The sequence below is a fragment of the Aethalodelphis obliquidens genome, unplaced genomic scaffold (genome assembly GCF_003676395.1).
Source record: "Aethalodelphis obliquidens isolate GAN/ISIS:26980383/991018 unplaced genomic scaffold, ASM367639v1 scaffold24, whole genome shotgun sequence".
Lineage (NCBI taxonomy): Eukaryota > Metazoa > Chordata > Mammalia > Artiodactyla > Delphinidae > Aethalodelphis > Aethalodelphis obliquidens.
Window position 1 is genome coordinate 15388960 of NW_020837968.1, and position 21907 is coordinate 15410866.

At 42.3% G+C, this 21907-nt stretch overlaps 1 protein-coding gene across 1 annotated transcript in view; it reads right to left on the reverse strand.

The window, feature by feature from the left end:
• Positions 1–1105: 1105 nt before the first annotated feature.
• Positions 1106–21907, reverse strand: part of DUSP10 (dual specificity phosphatase 10) — a 39402-nt gene continuing 18600 nt past the window's right edge. The window contains exons 3-4 of the mRNA XM_027122236.1: positions 5905–6276; positions 1106–2370 (exon numbers count right to left, since the gene is read on the reverse strand). Coding sequence (XP_026978037.1) covers positions 2105–2370; positions 5905–6276 — 638 coding nt within the window. The 3' untranslated portion in view covers positions 1106–2104. The remainder of the gene's footprint in view (positions 2371–5904; positions 6277–21907) is intronic.

Here is a 21907-nt window from a genome sequence, read left to right on the forward strand (position 1 = left end):
ATAAGAAATATGTAGTAAATCATTATGTATTTTAAATCACTAATTATATATCAACCCCTCTCCTTAAATATGTTCTAGCACCAAGAAAATTGTTAGCTTGCAGAGTAGAAAGCACCATAAGAGAAATTTACTTTTCATCCTAACACTTTGTAGTAAACCAAGATCATTCAAGACAGCTCTCAGTTAATTCCTATTAACGTCAGTCTCTACTTTTCTAATAAAAGAAAAAGTTAAATCACTTCTAATAGAAAAGCTATTTTTAAAATGTCAAAAATATTTCATTATAACACTTATCAGCACATATTCACAAGAACAGTATGTCCAAATGTAGTCACGTAGAATTGAAAATGCCAGAATTCTACTTTCTCACCTCAGGCAAATCTTAATTTGCTGTGAATCTTCCCTATGGCCAAACCCCTGGAGGCATCTATTTTAATAAAACATAGAAAACGTTTGAATCATGTTCTTCCCCTACCCCACTCTTACTCTGCTGTGGACTGGGAGCCCATGGAACACTAGCTGTGTATTAGCCAAGCGTGATGGGGAAGCTGAACTTAGGAATCTGAGCTCAGTTTGCTAGCAAAAAAGTAGGAAGTAGCAACGTGTTGCAGTGTACACTATGTGGTTAATGTTACCAAAGATGTTGAGTGAGCAAATGACAGTGGGGGAGGGAGGTGTCAATACCCCTAGCTGTCAGATTGTCATAAATACTTATCAAAGAGCCACTGGGGAGATCACAGAATTCTAACCAATCTATCTGGCAGTGACCTAATCACCAAGGCTCAAAGGCTGATATAGAACCTTCTCACGCCTTTAAGGAGGTTACCTGAAGCTTCCGCTTTGTAAGAGGAATTACTTTGGCAGAAGTGGATGGTAGGGCTGTGGCAATAGAGGAGATTATGATTAGGCAGACTGGAGCATTTTTTTACTCCCTTGCTAATTCTCTGTGCTTCACACTAAGGCCAGAGACTATTGTCTCTCCCTCATCTCTCTTTCCCTTTATAAAAATGTGTGTTTATTTCCAATTATGTTACACGTACAAGTTCCTGGAGCTATGAGATGCTTGAACCTGAACTGAGAAAAAGAGGAGGAAAAACGACACATCTCCAAATGAGTTTCATTTATATAATGAAAATAAATTTTTACACAATCAACAGAAACACGCCAAGTTTTTTTTGAGAAAAATATTTTTAAATAAATTTTTGTCTTTTTTTTTTTACATTCTGATATACATATGTAACAAGGTTTATGGCACTGTAACCAGAATCAAATCAAAAAAAAAAAAGTTAAACAAAGGAAAAAGGTGGGAAAGAAAGTAATTGGTTTTGTTTAATTCCTTTCCAGCTCCAAGCTGGCAACTTTGCACTATTTGTCTATCATTCAGCTGCCAGCTCTAACTCACTTGCACACTCAAAACACCATATTATTGCACAAGAAGCCAGTGAAGGCATATGGTATAATGGTCAGTTCCTTGCTATTTCAAAAAATCTCTTAAACCCAGAGAGGGGGAAAAAGTAATCCAGAGTACGAAACACACAAAATCAACAGTATCCTTTGTCTCTTTAAAGAATGTGAAGGGTTCTTAGACCACTTAAGCTGCCCTGATCATCTCTTGGCACCAGTGAGCACAGCAGGGCTTGGTTTGGTTGGGTTTTTTGTTTTCGTAAGGACAGCCCAGGCAGATCCTAGGTCTTCATGATTCAACGTCTTTTCTACATACTTTGGGTTCTTTTTAACTGGTTTAAAGTGTAGTATCTTCGGTCTATGAACCTGCACAGACTAGTTAATCATAAACTCTACAAATAGCTTAAAAGGAAAAGGGGGAGAAACAAATTTTGTTATATGTTTATTGTTGACTTAAAAAAATTACGTCTTTAGCCTCCCTGCTTTGTCAGTTGGCGGGAAGTAAATCTCAACGGCATCAAAAGTTAAATTCTTCTCACACTTGTTAAAAATAAAAAGTTTTAAACAAGTTTGTTTCCATTCACAAACTTTACCCCATCTAAAAAAAAAAAAAAGACAGAAAAAAAGAAAAGAAAGAATCCATCCTCCTTCCTCTTCGTCTCCTAATGGAGAACAGTCATCCTTTCCAGCCAGACTATTGTCACACAACCGTCTCCACACCCATCAGCTTTGGTGTAAGGATTCGTGGTGTCACACCGTTGTTTAGGTCTTCCTCAAACTCCAGCAACTGCCCCATGAAGTTAAGGTTTGGGGAAATAATTGGTCGTTTGCCTTTGACAAATTTATAAGCATCAGTCATGGTCATCCGCGTATGCTTCATCAAGTAAGCGATGACAATGGTGGCAGAGCGGGACACCCCAGCCTGGCAGTGGATGAGCAGCCCCTTCCCACACTGGTGAGCTTCCTCTGGAACAAGGGAGAAAGGCAAGAGGTGCAGGGAAGGAGAAAGAGAGATGGAGGGAGAGAGGTTAACGTTTATCTAGACTTGACAATGCCATATTCTGTAGAGAGAGAAGACATCAAAATGGCTTTGAAACTAAGTATAGTTTACTAGTTAATCGTGTATGTTTATGTCACAACCTCCAGAACTGGCTAAAAGTAATATTAGTATGAATAAGAAGCTACATTTCTACGTTTAAAGAGAAGTCTAGGTAAAGGAGTCATTCACAATAATAGCTGACTTCACAGGTGACGGTGGCCAACTGAGGATGGAGCCACACACAATTAGCCTAAATGTCAAACAAGCTACTGGTTAAGTAGACCTCTCTGATTCAGGATGTTAATTTCTATCGCCATGTTGTGTCACTTGTCAAAACTAGTGTTATTAACAATGTCTCTCCTACCTGTGATAGAGAAAAAGCATTTCTTGTTTTATACTATAGAAATGCTCTGTGCAGAAACTGGTACTAAATGGATAAGAGTTTCAGTCTTAGGAAACTCTGAAGAGGGTTAAAGGAACAAAACTCAACTAGAAAGTTACTACATTCAGCTTCTCACTAGCAAACCCTATTGTTGCAAAGTTAAAGACTTGCAGTTCTCAGGCACAGGGTGTCACCTACATCTGAACTGTCCAACCCCCTCTGCATCTACACATGCCTTTCCAACACGGCAATGATGCAGAAGATGAAGGAATTAACAGCAATGGCTCAGAATCCAGAGCAATTGAAAAAGGCAATACTTTAAAGGTTTTCAGGTATATTAAAAGCCCAGGAGAATAGCTCTTGGGCACTGCCTGAATGGATTCTTAATGACACTTCTAAACTAAAAGGCATCCCAAAGAAAGCATCCCTGGAAAATATACCAATTAGATGAAGAGTAGGAAAGGAGATGGTAAGGAGAGTCCCGTTCTAACAAAAACTACTTCTACTGGCTACCCACTAGTAGATTAAGCAAAGAAACATTGTGCAAATTTTCATCTTAAAAACCCAGCAATTTAGCTTGCTTCCTACAGATAACTGTATTTTAGGAAAGTATCTCCTGTTTTCAATTTCTCCTCTTCAGCACACACTATTTAAGGACCTCCACCTCAAAATGGGGAAGCATGGGGGTAAGAAGATGAGCCACAAAGGGCTAGGTTTGACCATGATTCCACCTTGTGGTGGACCTTGTGTGAATCACATAACTCCCCAGAGCCTCAATCCTCCTATCTGAATAATGGGAATAATTGTAACTAACCAGGCTCAGGAGATATACGAATAATATCACCTGACTCAGGAATAACTAAACTGGCATAGTTAAACCCTAAACCTAGACTCTGCTTAGTTTATATTAGACTCTCTGTGAATGCTATTATGTTTCTAAAACCAGCTGTGTTTTCCTTAAAACAAGACTATCAGATTTCAGTTTATCCAATGACATATAACAATGAGAATAAAATATTGTACCTGTGCAGGGTGTGATGCAGAACTGTTTTCGAGGTTAAATGCTATTTATTACTTGTTTTGTTTTCTTTCTAAAACACCAGGTGAGCCTGAATAATCTATAAGGAATGTGGGTGCTTTGACTAAAATCCTCTTAGAACCTAAGCATATCTTATGCTACCCATTAAAAGAAAAACAATTTCTTTTTCTTTTTTTTTTTTTTTTTTGTGGTACGCAGGCCTCTCACTGTTGTGGCCTCTCCCGTTGCGGAGCACAGGCTCCGGAAGCACAGGCTCAGCGGCCATGGCTCACGGGCCCAGCCGCTCCGCAACATGTGGGATCTTCCCGGACCGGGGCACGAACCCGTGTCCCCTGCATCGGCAGGCGGACTCTCAACCACTGCGCCACCAGGGAAGCCCGAAAAACAATTTCTTAACTTCCCCCAACTGGAATTAACTCAGATAAAATTGCACTCATAACATCATATATCAACCAGGAAGTTCCTCATCTACTTGGTGACAAACTTTTCTTCCTTGGGACTCAAGGTTTGATTCACATATCACTAATAAAAAATCTAAGGTATCTTTGCATCCACAATCATTGCCCATTGAGAACCAATAGAGCCTTGTAAACACTGTGTTCCCAAAAGGCTCCTGGCCTCACAGTCAAGAGCATTAGGCTCTGGTCCCTTCCAGATTGAACATTCTATGGTCCTGCAATAAATAAAGGCACAATTAGCAAGGAAATGCCTGGGTTAAGTGACCAGAGCTGCCAATTCTACAGCAAACCCACCCACCCTAATGGTTGTTAAATCCAAGGGTATTTTTTTTGTTTTTCTTTTTTTTTCTGACAAAGGAGCACTGAACATGAGTGCATTCTTCTTGGGACAGAGGCCAGTAACAATCTGCTACAATATTTAGGACAAGTACTGGGTCACCCTTTTGTGGTAAGAAAGGTTGGAATCACTTGGGAAAAAAAAAAAAAGAAATTGTTGAGCACCTGATGGGTGTCAGGTACTCCCCAAGTGATAATTTGAGCCTTGCAACAGTTTGAGGCTTAGAAGCAGCGAAAGTTAAAGTTTAAGATTAGGGTTAGGCTGGCCGTTGCTTCCTTCTAGAGATTGAAGCCTGCTGTTGCTAGAATTTTCTCTCCTTGGTAACTACATGGGCTATACAATTCGATCTTTCCTACTTCAATGAGTCTGGGGTAAACTAAGGGAATCTAGTACCATCTCATGAGCACTCAACTTCAAGCCTTTTTGCTACCCATTGTTTAAAAACTGAGGCAAAGCAAACAGAAGGGAAAAACTACTCCCCCCCCACCCCCTCACCCCTCCACTCCCGTTCTTTCTCTCCTCTGTGCTGAGTAATGCGTAAAGATGTTCACTACAGCATTATGTTTCTGAAAAAGATCCTTCAGAAACAATCCTTCAGCAAACACTACCTTTGCCTCAAGCAGTGGCAAAGAAATTTAACTCAAAGTAAGGGAGATGTCATATTCACAATACAGCTGGCCTCGGGTACCCGCGGGGGTTTAGTTCCTGGATAAAATTCACAGATGTTCGAGTCCCTTATATAAAATGGCATAGGAAAGTCAGCCCTCTGTATCCGCGAGTTCGATCCGTGGTTGGTTGAATCCGCAGATGTGGAACCCGCGGATACAGAGGGCCGGCTGTTTTTTACTCCCTGCAAAGTGCCTAGGGACACCAGTAGACTACATACCCAGGGTTCCTGCTCTGGCCGCCAATTTCTTACTTCCTGCCAGTTCTTTTGAGATGGTGTTATAGAACATCTCAGTGCTAACCCCTGCCACTTTTTCATTGAGAACTTGAGGGATGTGGAGGTCTAGTTGAACAGATCCCAACCCAGTTGAATTATTGTTCTTTTATAACCATGGTTCCAATACACTTGATAGGTTACGACTTAGGAGAATACTTTGGCTGCACCAGGTGGCAGAGCCCAAAAACACCTCGGTGGAGCTTTTTTTGCAACACAGGCATAAATCTTGGACTTGATATCAAAGCCCAAGCCAGAGAGGAAAGGAAGGCGGAAGATGAGACTTCCCCGTAGGAGATAGTTACCAATGAACTCAAAAGCCTCTTCAAAGTACTGCCTCAGGTTCTGCTTGTTGCTGTCGGTCGCCGGCAGCCGCTTGTAGTTGAACAGGCCTTTCTCGTAGTGGTACAGGGGTAGGTGAGTGGTGACGTTGATGACGTAGCCAATGTTCAGCCGCTGCATCACATCCAGGTCCTGGGCATCCTGTTCGTTGCCGAGGAACAGGAAGGGCAAGATGGGCGTCAGCTCTGCATTCTCAATGTCGGGGGTGCTGGGGATGGACTGAGGTAGCATGCTCGAGGCCGCGGACGCACCGCTCCCCACTTCCCGGCACTCTTGGAGCTGGAGGGAGTTGTCACAGAGGTTTTCATGGTTCTGCTTAAAACTGCTAAGTCCACCTGGAACAAAAACACAGAAAGTGAGAATGACTACCCCTAGAACTTCAGAGCTGGCAGAAGATATCACTTTCCCCTTAGGAATGAGTGTGTTTAGTTGCTTATTACATTTTTTAAAATAAAATCAAAATACAAATGAAAGTCCATTTGGAGACGGAGGACAAACTTTGGAGGATATCACTGCATGCAGTACTTTGGAAATGTGCTTTTTATACAAACTGGGGCATGTTCCCCTGGAAAGAGCTCCACGAAGCATCAGGCAATTTCATTAGCAGCAAATTTGTTCTGCCCCAAAGAGCCATATGTTCAGTGGCCTATATAGAACCTTGCACTTTGGGAGCCCAGGAAGGCACAGATGACTTCCTTGGGTGTAGAATTTCTGCCTGTACCTGGGCAGTGTAGGCGTGTGTGCCTTGCACTCTTTGTAAGCTCACCTTACCCAGAAGGCCAAGTTTGCTCCCAATACAGCAGTGTGGTTACAAGCAGGGACACTGGAAGAACCAGGTTATCTTGGCTATAATCCCAGTTCCACCACTTCCTGCATCTGTGACCTGGATAAATTAATTTCTCTCTCTGGGCCTCAATTTCCCCGTCTGTAAAATGAGGGCAATGGCATATACCTCTTAGGTGTGATTGGGAGTCTGGAATGAATGGAAACATACATAAAGTATGCAAACCTCCCCCTCATCAAATGCAGTGTCACTTATGAGAATGTATCTTAAGGAAATCATCAGACCAAAGATAGCCAGCTAGATGCATAAAGATGTTCGCTACAGCAGTTTTCTAGAAAGGTCAAAAACATTTTTTTAAAAGGGAAAAGTTGACATGTGCACCCAATGGAATATTATGGAGCCATTAAAAGTTGTGAAAGGAATATGAAAACAGTGTTTCTGTTTAATATTAAATGAAAAAAGCCAGTTTAAAATGGCCAGTTTGATCACCTTACATGTGATCAAAAGTTGAAAAAACATGCAAAAAAGAACACTGAAGTCAGGAAATTTATAGATCATAGTTTATTGTTTAAACTTTTCCTTTAATATTTGTCAGATATGTTTGTGGATAAGCCCAAAGGATTATTACAGAGGTCAAATTATACAATATACATGTAAGGGCTATGAAATCAGAGTTGACATTATTAACTACCAAATGAGCTCTAATTCTTACCAACTAGATACACTCTGGCCTTCCCTTTGAACAGAGGGGGAAGTTGGAGATCTAGAAGCTGAAAGCTACCAGAACCCAACATTGACCCACCTCACCCTCCCCCAGATGGATGCCTTGCTTCTGTCTTGATAGTTTCAAGAGATAAAGGAGGAAACATAATGGGTGAACAGGATATGGTTGTGTTGAAATAAATACAGGAAGTCTATCTGTCTACCAGTTTCTGAACCTATGTCCTTCTCCGTTTCAAGTTTCATCTTTGGCAACCACAGCAGGAAGCTCCAGGCTGTAACCCAGACCAAGCCTCAGGGCTGTTCACAGCCCATGCACACTAGTCGAATAAACTTGGGAAGTCATATTTTCATTAAGATCCGTCATGATTCAAAGATCATTCAAAGGGGGTAACAGTATGACCACCTGTGAGTATCAAAACCTGTCTTTGCTTTTGGAAAAGAAAAACAACAGCTATAAATTCATTTTAATTGATTTCTAGAATTAACTTCTGCCCTTACATCTTATTATTCTGCTATGAAACATTGATTAAAACAAAAAGTTTGTCTGGACCCAAAGAGATCATTTTTCAAGTAGATAGAAGAAGTGGAAACCACCAGAAAAACTTCATTAGTGAATACCTAAACAAAAATTTGAAATTGCCCGCTGTCACCATCACAAGCTCCACGAAAGAGACTAAAGAGTTATTTTAAAATCTGCTCAGCTTTGGCTCCATAAAATCCAAGTAAACAGTTCCACAGTGGTTCTGTAATGGGAACCTAATTCACTTTTTGTTTTTTGAATAAAAAGACAGTTGTTACACTTTTCTGTATAAGATGAGAGGACAGAACAACAAAACAGATTCAAAAGAAGTCTTTAACGTGGTGGATTCAAGGGGGGGAACTTCTCTCTGTTCTTATTTAGTGTACTCAAGCTGTAATTTGTCTTAAAAGCAGCTAGTTTTTAAAAAATGCATGCCAGAAAACCACACACACAGAAAAAAGCAGCATACAGCTTTTTAAAATTCTGTCTCTACACCTCCTTTCCCAATGACATCAGCTGGAGGCTCCCCACCTGCCCAGTTGCCATAGCAGTTACACAAAGACATACAATGACATCAGTTGGCATGATATCAGCTCTTTGAGTGCAAACAATACAAGAAGAACTACTTTGTTTAAGGCCTTTGGTGCAACTGTGTTCTGGGGAGCCAATGATGTAATGCTAACAGGTGGCATGGGCCTTCCATTTGCCTAATGGGGGGAAAAAACCCATGGGGGAGGGGAGGGGAGGGGAAGGCATTGGAGACAGACAGACACAAAATACTCCGAATCCCAGGGGGTGCCCACGTGCAAAATTATGTGTATATTGTATGTTTAAGCCACGTGGGAACTCTGTTCATCGAATCTTTGGAGGCAGAGTGGATAGAAAAGGAAATATTCTAATTCACACATATTAACTAGACGAGGAAACCCTCATTGAGGGATATGAACAAACAGTCTGTTCAGTTGCCAGTCTGCTGACCAGTGTCGGCATCAGTTCTCATTAAGGGTTGTGCACAGCTAGATACTGCAGTTAAAGAACTCTCTCTGGGGATGGCGCTTACAGCAAAATGAACCAGTAGAATCTCACAGTGGTGGTTTTGAGAGAGATGTCTGTAGGGAGGATTGTTTTCTTCCCTTAGAGGTTTGGAATTGGAAGCCAGGGAGGGATGAAGGGAAGATGATGGCTAATGTGGTTCTCCCTTCCAACTACTTTCCCTCCACCCTACCCCATCACGTATCATAGAAGCCGAACGGACTGATCACTTAATGAGGAGTTTTGATTATTTCATATTTGTTATTACTACATAGGAACATTACAAGATGATAACTAACAATTGAAGTGGAAGCAGTGTAGCATGGTGGTTAAGAGAGGGGTTAGAGGCAGGCAGACCCGGGTTGCAACTGTGATTCTGTCTCATGAGAGTTTGTAAGACCTGGTATAAATCCCTTTTCCTCATTAAGCCTCAGTTTACTGATCTGTAAAGTGGACTTAATATCACCTACCCATAGAATTGTGGTACAGGAAGCCTATGTAAACATATAATCAGGCATTTGATAAATAACATCTTATTATCCCAATGTCATCACTGTTATTGTCCTCACCTCCAGTTGATCCGCTGACCCTGAAGTTCGTGAGAACCCTAAGTGCAGTGCAAGTGATTCTGAGGCCAGGCTGCTCAGGCCTGAATCCCAACACTGCCAAATACTGGCTCTGAGACCCTGCACAAGGTCCTTACCTCTTGGCTTCTCCGTTTCCCCACATATAAAACAGGAACACCTACCTCACACTACAGTCTTGAGGATTAAACTGATTCATAAAAATAAAGTACTTTGAAATGATATCTAGCACATATGAAGCACTTATTTTCATTACTGTGGAAAACTGCCATTTTAAAGACCTAAAAAGAATTCTAAGTCAAATACCATATGATATCACCTATGTGTGGAATCTAAAATATGACACAAATGAACCTATCTATGAAACAGAAATGGACATAGAGAACAGACTTGTGGTTGCCAAGGGGGAGGGGGTTGAGGGAGGGATGGAGTGGGAGGTTGGGATTAGCAGATGTAAGCGATTATATACAGAATGGATAAACAACAAGGTCCTACTCTATCACACTGGGAACTATATTCAGTATCCTGTGATAAACCATAATGGAAAAGAATATAAAAAAGAATGTATGTGTAACTGAATCACTTTGCTATACATCAGTAATTAACACAACATATCTCAAAAATAAAAATTCAAAAGAAGGCAGAAAAGGAGGGAAAAATAAGGTACAAATTGAATGAATAAAAGAGCTTCGAGATATGAGGTTATCATCCAGAAAAAATAAATTCTGCTTAATATAAAGATTCTCAATGATAATAGGCTAATGTTTCCAGAGTTTTTATTTGTAAAAGCTTATTGAAAAAGAACTAGGTACCAAGGTATCTGAGCAGTTTTAAAGTTTAAATAATATACTTTTATCATAAAGAAAGCAACAGCTCCCTATCCTTCTTAAACAAACCCATCTGATTTCATTTTTTCTTTGTCCTAGCTTTCCCAAGAAAGCCTGTACGTCTTTGGATTCCTGGGTTTGCCAGAGGAGAATTGAGTGTTTTCAATAAAATCACTCTTCTCTCCTCCCTCCCCTCCTCTCCCCTGTGTCCTCAAGTCCCCACCAGGCTGAGTGATCTCTGTAGACACACAACTGCTCCCAGATATCAGTGCAAATATTTCCCAGGCATGAGCAACAGTGCTGGGGGCAAACATTTCAGACCTTATCTCAAAACCAGGTTCTCTGCCAAAATAAGTATGATCAGCATGTGGATTCTGAATGGCAACAACAAAGAATACCCAGCACCCCTGCAAAATACGTAGAAATGCAACCGGTGAGTTTCCTCCAACGGGAGGTCAGTGAGGTGACAGTCCCACTGAAGCAACGGATTCTAGTTGTAGTGGGAAACCTCTCTTTGTAGATGTAGTTCACCTCCTGTAGCTGTGTTGGCTATTGCAGCCCTAGAAACACAAGAGCCCTCTGTAATGTGATTCAGAAGCAGTGCTCTGGGATGGCAAATTAAAGGAACGACATCCAAATGCAGAATCTATAAGCAAGAGATTTCCATCGTCCAAAGATGGCCAGCACTTTGGCACACCAGCTTTTTGGCTTCATGCTAAGTTGAAAAGTGAGCATTTTTCAGAAATCTAAGGAAAACTCTCACTGAAGGTCAGCAAATGACATTAACACCCAAAGAAAAGTGGAAGGGAACTCAAGTTGAACTTTTCTACAAGCTTGCTGCGAGCATATTCATTGCCCCTTTTTGTTGTTTAGAGTTTCTTATTGGGTGATTAGCTTTTTAAAGTAAAATGGTACTTGATGATAGTGGTTAAGAATGTAGAATCTGGAGCCAGACTGCTTGAGTTGAGAATCTTGGCTTCCATCACTAACTAGCTGTGTTACCTTGGTCAGTTAGTTAACATCTCTGCATCTCAAATCTCCACACCTATAACGCGGAGTTAACAGTAGTATTTATCTCACAGGGCCCTTAATATGGATAAAATGCTGCATGAGTTAGATATTATCACTATAAATGGGAAAGATATTGGTATAAAAGGGGTCCTGATGGATACTATTTCGTGGGCCCTCCATGGAAACTGGAGTCCATCTAAGCAGACTCCCAAGATTCTATTCTCACAAGGATCCTTGTGGAAGAAACAAAGCCTGAGTAAACTGGAGCTGACGTCAGGCTTCCAGAGTCGAAACTCCCAAAGATGGGGCTGGTCAGAGTTGTTTCATAATTTTCAGGGAAGAAAATCATCCACCTTAACAGGAGAAATATTAGAGATACAAACTAGAACCACGAAGATTACTTCTAACTCTTGTTTTCTATGAAATTGTCTTCATAGGTCACTGACACAACTAGGGATTTTATAGTAGGAATGATTTCAAGTTTAATACCAGATGGTATCACCTAAACTGTCCTATGATCGTGTCCCCAGGGAACATGTATTCTTTCCTAAGGGGAATGAAGGGAGGCTGTATCAAAGAGGGAGAATGAGTCAAAAGTGCTGTGTCACCAGGTGTTAAGGTAAGAAAAAAAGGGATAAAGAAACAACTTTGTTACCGGGGAAGAGAGAGACTTAGGAGGCTGAGTCCAGTGTTGCTGGTGGGGACCGTGAGTCAGAGAGGAGTACCCCTGTGATCCCTAAAATCACATCATTTCATTGCTTACATGTGAAAAGTCCAATGTGTGAAAAAACATAGACGAGTTACCATAGAGCTTAAAACTCTTTAAAAATAAATTAGGATATTGAATTCAATTGAGCACATTTTGATTATCTGTGCAAATATTGTTAAGTGTTCCAGGAAGATATATCTGCTCATATGTTAGTCCCTTACTTCATGGATTTTTTTTTTTTTTAACTGTCTGTTCTCTCTTAGGAGATACAAATTCTCTACAGATATACTTTAAAAGCCAACTACAGAAGGCAGTTTATTATATAGAAGGCAGCGGGGAAAGAGTGCAGGAATAACCTTATTTAAATCCCTTTGTACACAGGACTTCGCTATATGTCACAGGAAGATAGGTGATTTGTTGATATGTTTGATACCAATAGCTGTAGGGAAGATATCAATCGCTTGGTCATGGATGGGTGATCAATCTACTTTTGGAAATAATTTATAAAAATTAAAAGATAAGTTAAAGGACCTCTCTGGTATCTGTTTGACCTAGTGACAAACCATAGGTAGAAATTACTTCAAGAATGCCCCGCCCAAAACTGTCCTTCCAAAATAGACTAAAGATTACTCCTGTCCTTATACTTAATAGTAATCTAACAAAGTTGTCTTTAGTGATGTTTTGAGAGAGAAAAAAAGAAAATTCCTCAAAAGTTTATACCAGAATATTCTCAAATTTTGAGTTAATAATACAGCCCTTTCACTGGATTTTCGGCTGGACAAAAAATCATAATTTAGACTATTGATGCTTACCTGAAATAGACATCGTTTGTATCATCATTGTAACTCAGGTATCTTATTTTTGTTTCCCTCAGATTACATGCCATCCCTTCTACCCCAACAGTTCGGTAGACTGTAAAATCTGCCATTCTGGAAATAAGCTAATACTTGATAAGCTATCATAAGCTATCATAAGCTATCATATGTACCAAGAATTAAAAACAATAATTTTTGCTCCTCCCTAATCTTTGTATAATTTACAATATGCTTTCAGCTAAATTTTTGGTTCTGCATACTTCTACAACCATTTTCAATTATTAACTTGTTTGGGGGCTCTGATTTCTTCTGTCTTAAAATATATTGCTTCCTTCTTTGACTGTTAGAATCTTTGTAATACCCTCAGTGGAAACAATTTTTTTTTTTAACTCCTGCCTAAATATTCACCTCAAGAAAGCAAACCGAATCAGAAAGATCCAATGAATTAGGAACTGTGATTTACAAAAATTGAAAATGAAGCTTTAATTGTATGCCTTCCAAGAAACGCTGACCCTGGCACGTTTTTGTCAAAGTTTAAAAGATTCTGCTTGTGTCCCTGCCACCCCACCCTCTGCTCAGAAGTTGCCTCTGCTCCCTCCACTCGGGCAACCCCCACCTTGTTCTCTGTATCTAATGAGTCTGTTTCAGTTTTGTTTTGTTCGTTCATTTGTTCTGTTGGGGGACAGGCAAAAGAGGTGAAGGGGATGAAGAGGTACAAACTTCCAACTCTTAAATATATAAGTCATGGGGATGAAATGCACAGCATACGGAATATAGTCAATATTATTGAAATAACTCTGTATGATGATAGATGGTAACTAGACTTAGCACAGTGATCATTTTGTAGTGTACAAAAATATTGAATCACTATGTTGTACACCTGAAACTAATGTAATATTGTATGTCAATTATAATTCAATAAAACATAAAATGAGCTAATTTTATGGTATGTAAATGATAGCTCAATAAAGCTACTTTAAAAGCAAAACAAAAGCAAAGAAACAAACAGAAAAAGAAGTTGAGGAAGGAATGAATTGGGAGTTTGGGATTAGCTTATGCAAACTATTAAACAAAGAATAAATAAACAACAAGGTTCTACTGTATAGCACAGGGAACTAAATTCAATATCCTGTGATAAACTATAATGGAAAAGAATATGAAAAAGAATGTATATATATGTATAACTGAATCACTTTGCTGTACAGCAGAAATTAACAAAACATTGTAAATCAAGTACACTTCAATAAAATCAATTAAAAAAAACAAAGTTGCTTGCGGTACACATAAGTCCCCTCACTACCGAATTGGTGGAGAAAAGGGCTGGGGATTAAATTTCAGCCTGCTGAAGTAGCTCTCAATTGCACACAAAAAGGCAAATTCTTGTTACTACCCTTGAAGGGGGGTGCACTTGTGTTGCCCCCTTCTTACCATTCCTACTTTAAGGCTTTAAAGGGTAACCAGTGTTTAGGATACCACCAGTTTAATTTGTGTGTATTTGAATAACACAGGCAGATTGTTTGAGAGGATACTTCGCAAGTATGTAAATACAGCCTGTTTCTTTAAATCTGTTACCTCATTTATTTACATTAGAACAGAAAGCACTGCCAGAAGCAACAGCTGATGACAGTCATGTAATTTTCCACAAAGACAACAATTAAATAGCTTTGTGTTCTTTTAATGAGCAGATGACTTCTCTGAGAGCAGGCTTCAAACTTAAGATGGCAGAGTTCCCACGGCCAGGAAGGAACCCCTCAGGTTCTGCAGAAGTCATTGTGACTTCAAGGAAAAGCACCCTCTGGGCCCCTGTCCTCTACAGCCAACCAGCCAGCCGGTGTTTGCTCCTCTTCCGCCCTCCCTCCCGGCCTCCCCCTCCCTCTCTCAAAAACACTTGGGGAGGGCTTCCCTGGTGGCACAGTGGTTGAGAGTCCGGTGCAGGGGACGCGGGTTCGTGCCCCGGTCCGGGAAGATCCCACATGCTGCGGAGCGGCTGGGCCCGTGAGCTATGGCTGCTGAGCCCGCGCATCCGGAGCCTGCGCTCCGCAACGGGAGAGGCCACAACAGTGAGAGGCCCGCGTACCGGGGGAAAAAAAAAAAAAAACCACTTGGGTAAGAAAACAAGAGGGAGATTCTACCTGGAACATATTTGATTTGATGCTTAAATGTCCAATGAATCCACAGAATATTTTTAAACCTATTTTTAAAGAGTTGATAGTGTGGGTGGGAAAAGGGGTCAAGCCTCCCCCCTGCCCTCCCACACACACTGTGAGCCCCCCTTGGTGCAGAAAACCCCATCTTCACACCCACCCTCCCCATTCTGTCTCTGAAAGGTTTCAGGAGGCACCACCTGGAAAGCAGCGGGTGGGCATAAATGACTTCTCCAAGTCGCTCCCTCAGCCTGAGGGGCTGAAGAAGCCTTCCACACTCCCTTAGGCTGAGCCTGGACTGGTCAGCGTGGACATTGTTGGGGGTCCAGCTGCCCCCTTCATCCTCCCAGTCCGCCTCGTGGAGCCTCATATTCACTGGGACTTCATCGGCCCTGAGATTGAGCTTCACTCCCACTCACAAAACTACCACTTAAAGAGAGCAAATTTATGGCTTTCCACTAAGAAGTGTGCCTATCAAATCACGGGCAATATGATATGATATATATGGAGGGAAAAGAGGGGCTGATAGAAAGGCAGCCAAGTTCAAGCCTCAGGTTCCTGAAAATCTGCAGGTTCAGATTTCCTTCTGGTCGTTCCACGTCTAAACTTTACCTATGTCAGCCCACGCCAACCAGCTCCCAGGGAGAAAGACACATCCTAAACACGTAGCTCAGGTCTCTGGGTTTTCTTAACAGACACACCAGTTATAGGAACACAAGCTTCACTTTTAAAATCTCTTTTATCAGACAGCAAGCCCTCCCAGACATTTTGAGACTCGAGTGACAGGCTGAAGATGTCCCTTCCCTCTCCCCTGTCCCTCTCTCCCCACTGGTCAGGGTCCAATGGGACGAGATGGATGATCAACATACAAACACACAAATAAAAAGGTAATGATTAAGGATGATAAGGGCCATGAGGTGCCCCCCAGTTCCTGGGTGCTGTGAGAGGCAGTGATTAGATCAGGGTTTAGGGCCGGCCTCTCTGGGGATAAGAAGGGATTGACTAGTTTGGAAAAGGGGTGGAGGGGAGGGGGTCCAGGAGAACAGTGGAGGCAGAGAGAATCACACTAGGGGCAAAGGCAGGACACTCGTGAGGCCTGCGATGACTCAAAGGGACAGAATGTGGTGAAGCAGAATGAGGGGGAGGGAGTGACCAGAGGAGGGCAAAAGAGTCTGCAGAGGGCCTCTGAGGGCCATTAAGCAGTTGGGATTTTATTCTAAGTTCAGTGGGAAGCTCCTGAATGTTCAGAAGTCCATAATACATGATCAATATGAGTTTGAAAGGAAAAGAGAAAGTGAGAGCCAGAAAAATGTTAATCTAGCAGATGGTGCAATTTACCTATAGTCCAAAAGCTGGGCAAAATCCATACCCTTTCTTTCTCAGAATACATGTTTTGTACCTGCTATGGGTTGAATTGTGTCTCCCCCACCCAAATTCACATGCTGAAGCCCTAACCCCTAACGTGATGGCATTTGGAGATGGGGCCTTTGAGAGATAATTAGGTTTCAATGAGGTCATGAGGGTGGGGTCCTCTTAATAGGGGTTAGTGCCCGTATAAGAAGAGACACCAGAGAGCTTGCTCTCTCTCTCTCTCTGTCTCTCTCTCTGTGTCTGTCTGCCTGTCTCTCTCTTTCTCTCCCATTGAGGACACAGCAAGAAGGTACCCATCTGCAAGCCAGGAAGACCTCGCCAGAACCTGACCATCCTAGCATCCTGATCTTGGACTTCCAGCCTCCAGAACTGTGAGAAAATAAATGTCTGTTGTTGAAGCTACCCAGTCTATGGCATTTGGTCACGGCAGCCCAAGCAGACTAACACAGTACTACTTTTAACTCCCAGTATAGCTCACTTTTTTAAAAAGATAAATTATAATTCTTACTTTTGAAGAACCACACCCAAAGCTGTGGACTGCCTGAGAACCTGGTCCCTGGGAGCCAACCCAAGTGGGTACCATATCTCAGTCAAGCCAGAAGTCGTCCAAGGTCAAGATGGGGATGCTGCCTAAGGGACAGAATGCTCATAAGAAGCAAGCCCATGGAATCTTCCAGAGCCTTCATTCCACAAGTCAGCTGCAAGTAGAGGGGCCCACTTCTTCCTCCCAAAGACACATGCCTCCTCATTACTGATACTCTCCTTATGGATCAGCATTGACCTATACCCTTCCTACAGCATCTCTCTGGGTTGAAAAACAGTTTAGCTGGAGACCTTCTGTGTATTTGGGAGGCCACTCGATACCATGTTAGGGCTTCACCTCCTCTGTTCACTAAATAGCTCAATACCGGTTAATCCATCAAGACGGATTAAGGGAAGGGAAAAAAAATCCATGAGATCATACTGGAAGGTTAGAGAGGGAAGAATGTTAACAGGAGGAGAGAGCTATAAAACACAAAGCCATATTTTCCCCAAGAGCTCAAGCAGATAGTCCCCATTATTGTTTAATTCTCTGAAGAGAGGGAAAACATTCTTTGCTTTGCAGGGCAGGAGTTTAAGTAATGAAGCATTGCTAAACAAACAAACAGAAGAAAGCCCATTAAAGCTACTCATTAAACAAGCCCACGGTACAAAAGGAAAACTGTTGCTTAACAATCCACCTCCCCTGAGGACCAACATTTATCTTAGACCCCAAATTAAACACATTACAACTTCACAGCAAAAGTATGTTTCCCAATGGGATTTAAGTAGAGTCCAATTAAATAAATCTCTAGAAATATCAAGAACAAGCCTCAAGAGAGAGCATGTTTCTACTGTGAAACATTCCCATTGGAAGTTACATTCGTAAAAGGTCATCTACAAATGTCTATGACAAGAGGAGGGGAAGCAAGGCAGGAAGCAAGGCAAGGTCACACAAGTGAAGTCCGGGTGGGTTCCATCCCTATGGCGTATGGAAGTGCCTAGGCAAAAATGGTGTGTGCATCTCCACTCGCTGTGAATGAAGCCCCCATGTCCAAACAAACATCTTTTACGACCATGTGTTTTCATATGATCTGGAGGTCAAAGGGCTGTGGCATAGGGAATTCAGGAAGTGGTAGGGGAAAAGATCAAGTGTCAACATCAAACTGTGAGTTGTTTTCCTGAACCAGTGTTTTCAGTTCACAAAAGGCATAGCAACAACTTCCTCAAGTCACTGAGCTGAATTCTATATTTGGCAAGAATACTAAGCAAGTCTGAGCATTAAGGATAAACTGCCAGAAAGAGCAGGCGTGAGCTCTCCCAGCTCAGGGGTTCACCCAGACAGCCATGCCCAATGGTCCAACCCCTGCATGAGGGCTGAGCTGGGAAAGGTCAGCCTGAAGCCAGGTTAGGCCTCTGTGTGCTAAGAGATACACCAGTTTGCATCAGGTCAAAAGCTAGTGTGTCCCCATGTAGTGGACCACCTTCTGGGATGAAGGAGAAGGTAAAACAACCAGGAGGCCAGTACATCGCTGAGAAGGTGAGCTGGGATTATATACTGTCAAAATAGAATAGAATATATACTGTCAAAAAAATAGAATACCTGAAATGATGTCAACGTAGACTTAAGGCTAAGTGGAAGGCCAGCCAAGTAATGGTCGGTTCAACCTGGGACATGTGAAACGGAGTGGTGACCTGGTATGCACCCCACATCTGGCACCGTCAGACTTCCCAGCCACATCCCATTGAAGCCATGACTAGTAATTGCTCAGGCGGACAGAAGTCCTGACAGTAAGGACTTGGAACACAGCCCTTCTTTCCACGCTGAAGTTATACTGGGTGCTAGCGACCCCTCTTGCCACTTCTAGAAAATCAGAGGTTTGGTTCATCTAAGTTTCTCCCAATTCCAGCATTCTATAACTTCAGCACAGTGTGGATAAACTGGACATTGATGAACAATGGCAAGAATGAGAGCAGCCATCGTAGGATATGTGAGGCCGGGAGGGCCTGCCTCCCACCTCAGGGCCTTTGCACGTGCTGTTCCCTCTTCCTGGAACTCCCTTCCCCTAGGTCCTCAAGTAGGTGATTCAGACCTCAGATCAAACGGAATCGCCTTATAAAGGTCTTCCCTTTATCTACCCTCCCATAGATCTCTACCATTGTACCATGACATTTTAAAGTTTTGTGGTCTTCACTGATCACTTATCTGAAATCACTTGTTAATTTCTTCGCTTGTTTATTGCTATTATTAAAAGGTGGATCCCAAGAAAGCCGGGCTGTTGTCTGTCTTGGACGAAATACAGCACCACTGCCCTGTGGCTCAGGCGGCCTCCACACTTTTCCAGCAGTATAATCTCGGCAAAGTTCCTCGCCTTCTTGCACCCAAGGTTCCTCATTTGCAAAGTACGGCTAATGATAGTACCAACAGGCAATAATAAGAGTCATTGCAAGGATTGAATGAGCTAATACTGGTAGCTATTAATAGAAATTGTAAGGATTCACTACTGTTTAGACCTACAGCTGTACCTGATTTGTACAGTAGGCCTCATTAAACGTTTCTAGATTAAATGAGCTTTGGAATGAGAAGAGAAAGTGCCCGTTCCTTGTAAAGCATGTATTATGTGTTGCTCAGCATAATGCCAGGAATTTGGAAGATTAAAATTCTTTTTAAATAATGTATAGTTTCTGAAGATAAATCAAATGGGAGAAAGAAGGAGAGATGAAGCAACAATAGAGGAAAGTTAGCAAAAGGCCTGGCAGAAGACACATTTTAGGAATCCCTGAATATCCTGTGATAAACCATAACGGAAAAGAATATGAAAAGGAATGTATGTATATGTATAACGGAATCATTTTCCTGTACAGCAGAAATTAACACATTGTGAATCAACTATACTTGAATAAAATAAATTTAAAAAAAAATAGAATACCTGAAATGATGCCATCCCACTGTGACTTGTGTAGGACAGGTGCAGGGCCAGCCAGGTGAGTTTAGCGTGAGGACACAGAAATCCTGTCACTCCCAAGGCTGGGGAGGAGGGCTGGAAAGGCTCATGGAGAAGAGGCAGCCTGCAGGACTGACAAATAGCCGTGCCCGAGGATGGCTGGGGTCTAAGACAATTCATACCTGGTGGGCTTTTTTTTTCTCCTGGTGGGCTTTTAACCTTTTCTCCCCTCTCCATGCCTCCTCCTTGGACATTCTATATAAGCGATGAATAGATGGAAAGAGCCATGAACAAGAAAAGGAGGCTTAGTAGGGAGAAATCAGTCTGCGAGATGTCAGGGAACAGTGGGAGGGACCCCCAGTCCATTTCCACACACATTTATTAAGCATTAAATGTGGGCTGGGGTGACAGTACTGAGAGTACAAAACGCAAGATCTGGTTGGGCCCCCTCCCAGCTAGCTGGCCGGCCCACTGAGGCAAGGTGAGCGGTAACAGATAGAGGATTCACACAGTGCGAATTCAACACCCCCAGGCCCATTTCTTCTGCCTCTTGTTGAAGGGACACAACACCCCCAGGTCCATTTCTTCTGCCTCTTGTTGAAGGGACACCCCCAGGTCCATTTCTTCTGCCTCTTGTTGAAGGGACACCCCCAGGTCCATTTCTTCTGCCTCTCGTTCTAAAATCAGGAATTCTAGGGTCCTCCTATCCCTCCCTCTAACCCTGCACCTTCGGGCAAGTTACTTAACTTTGAGTCCATTTTAAAACACAATTGTATCTTAAGAACTTTTCCTTCAGACACAGGAGTTTCCCTCTTCTCTAAAAAAGATGGTTACAGCCCTTGCTCTCCCACAGGGGTAACATTATGGGTGTTCTTGAAAGACAGACAAGGGGCATCAGAGCCTCTGGTCCTCCGGAAGGTGAGATGCTCAGAGACACAGTGTCAGAAGAGAATGCCCAGTTTTCTGTCCCTCTTTGGTTGGTTCTGATAAACCCATTCTATCCTTCTTAGAAACTGGGACTTACCTCCCACAGTTACTGAGAGTGGCAGTTACCTAAGAGGTAACTGTCCCCAACCTTAAAGCCAAACAGTTCTGGAGAGTGAGAAATGGAATATTGCCTGCCATGTCAGTAAACAAAGGATGTCACAGTCATCAGTGATTGCAGCCCTCCAACATGAGCCGGTGAGCCCTGAGGGAACTCAGGATGTGAAAACACAGGATCCTGGCCCCAGAGAGCTGAGGTGCATATGAAAGGAATGATTTCAGTGAGCCCAGACTCTTGCACCTTCCCATACATAGAAAGGCGCTAAATTCCTTAACTTGGGATAGCTGGTTTTCTTTAACTAACAATAATCTTTTGATGTTTGGACTACCGGCCCTTTGTTGCAAAACTTCTATATAACCTGGCTCCCCGCCCACACGACGTTGCCCACACACACTTCCTAGGAGCAGTTCTCTCAGGGTTACTTGAGATGTTGCCTCCCGGGCTTGAAGTCCTAAAAATTCCCACCGAATAAAATATAACTCTCAACTTTTAGGTTGTGAATAATTTTTTAGTGGACAAGAGCAAGCCTGGCACAATGGCAGTATGCAAAGTGCCCAGAGCTGTGGCCCAAGTAGGTAGAAATCAAGTCATCTTGGGCATTTCAAAAGACCTCTTTTCCAACTCTAGAACGCTTTTTGTTTCATTCCTGGTTTTCATCGGTAAAGGAATCTCCCTTTGCCATAACTACACCGCTTAAGTTTGTCTCTTCTTAGAAATGTGCCTTCCTGGGCAGCCCCAGGATGTCCTCGTAGGAGTCCACTTTCTAGGAGCTGGTGACCTAAGAGGGCCTGGCAGGAAAAGAGCCAGGCCGGAGCAGGAACAGAAGGGTAATGGCTACTGGACCACAGGGAAGACAGAGTGTCTATTTTAAGTGGGAAGGAGAAAACAAACCAAAAAAGAAAAACACATGGGGTGATGGTTTAAAAATCCAAACAAA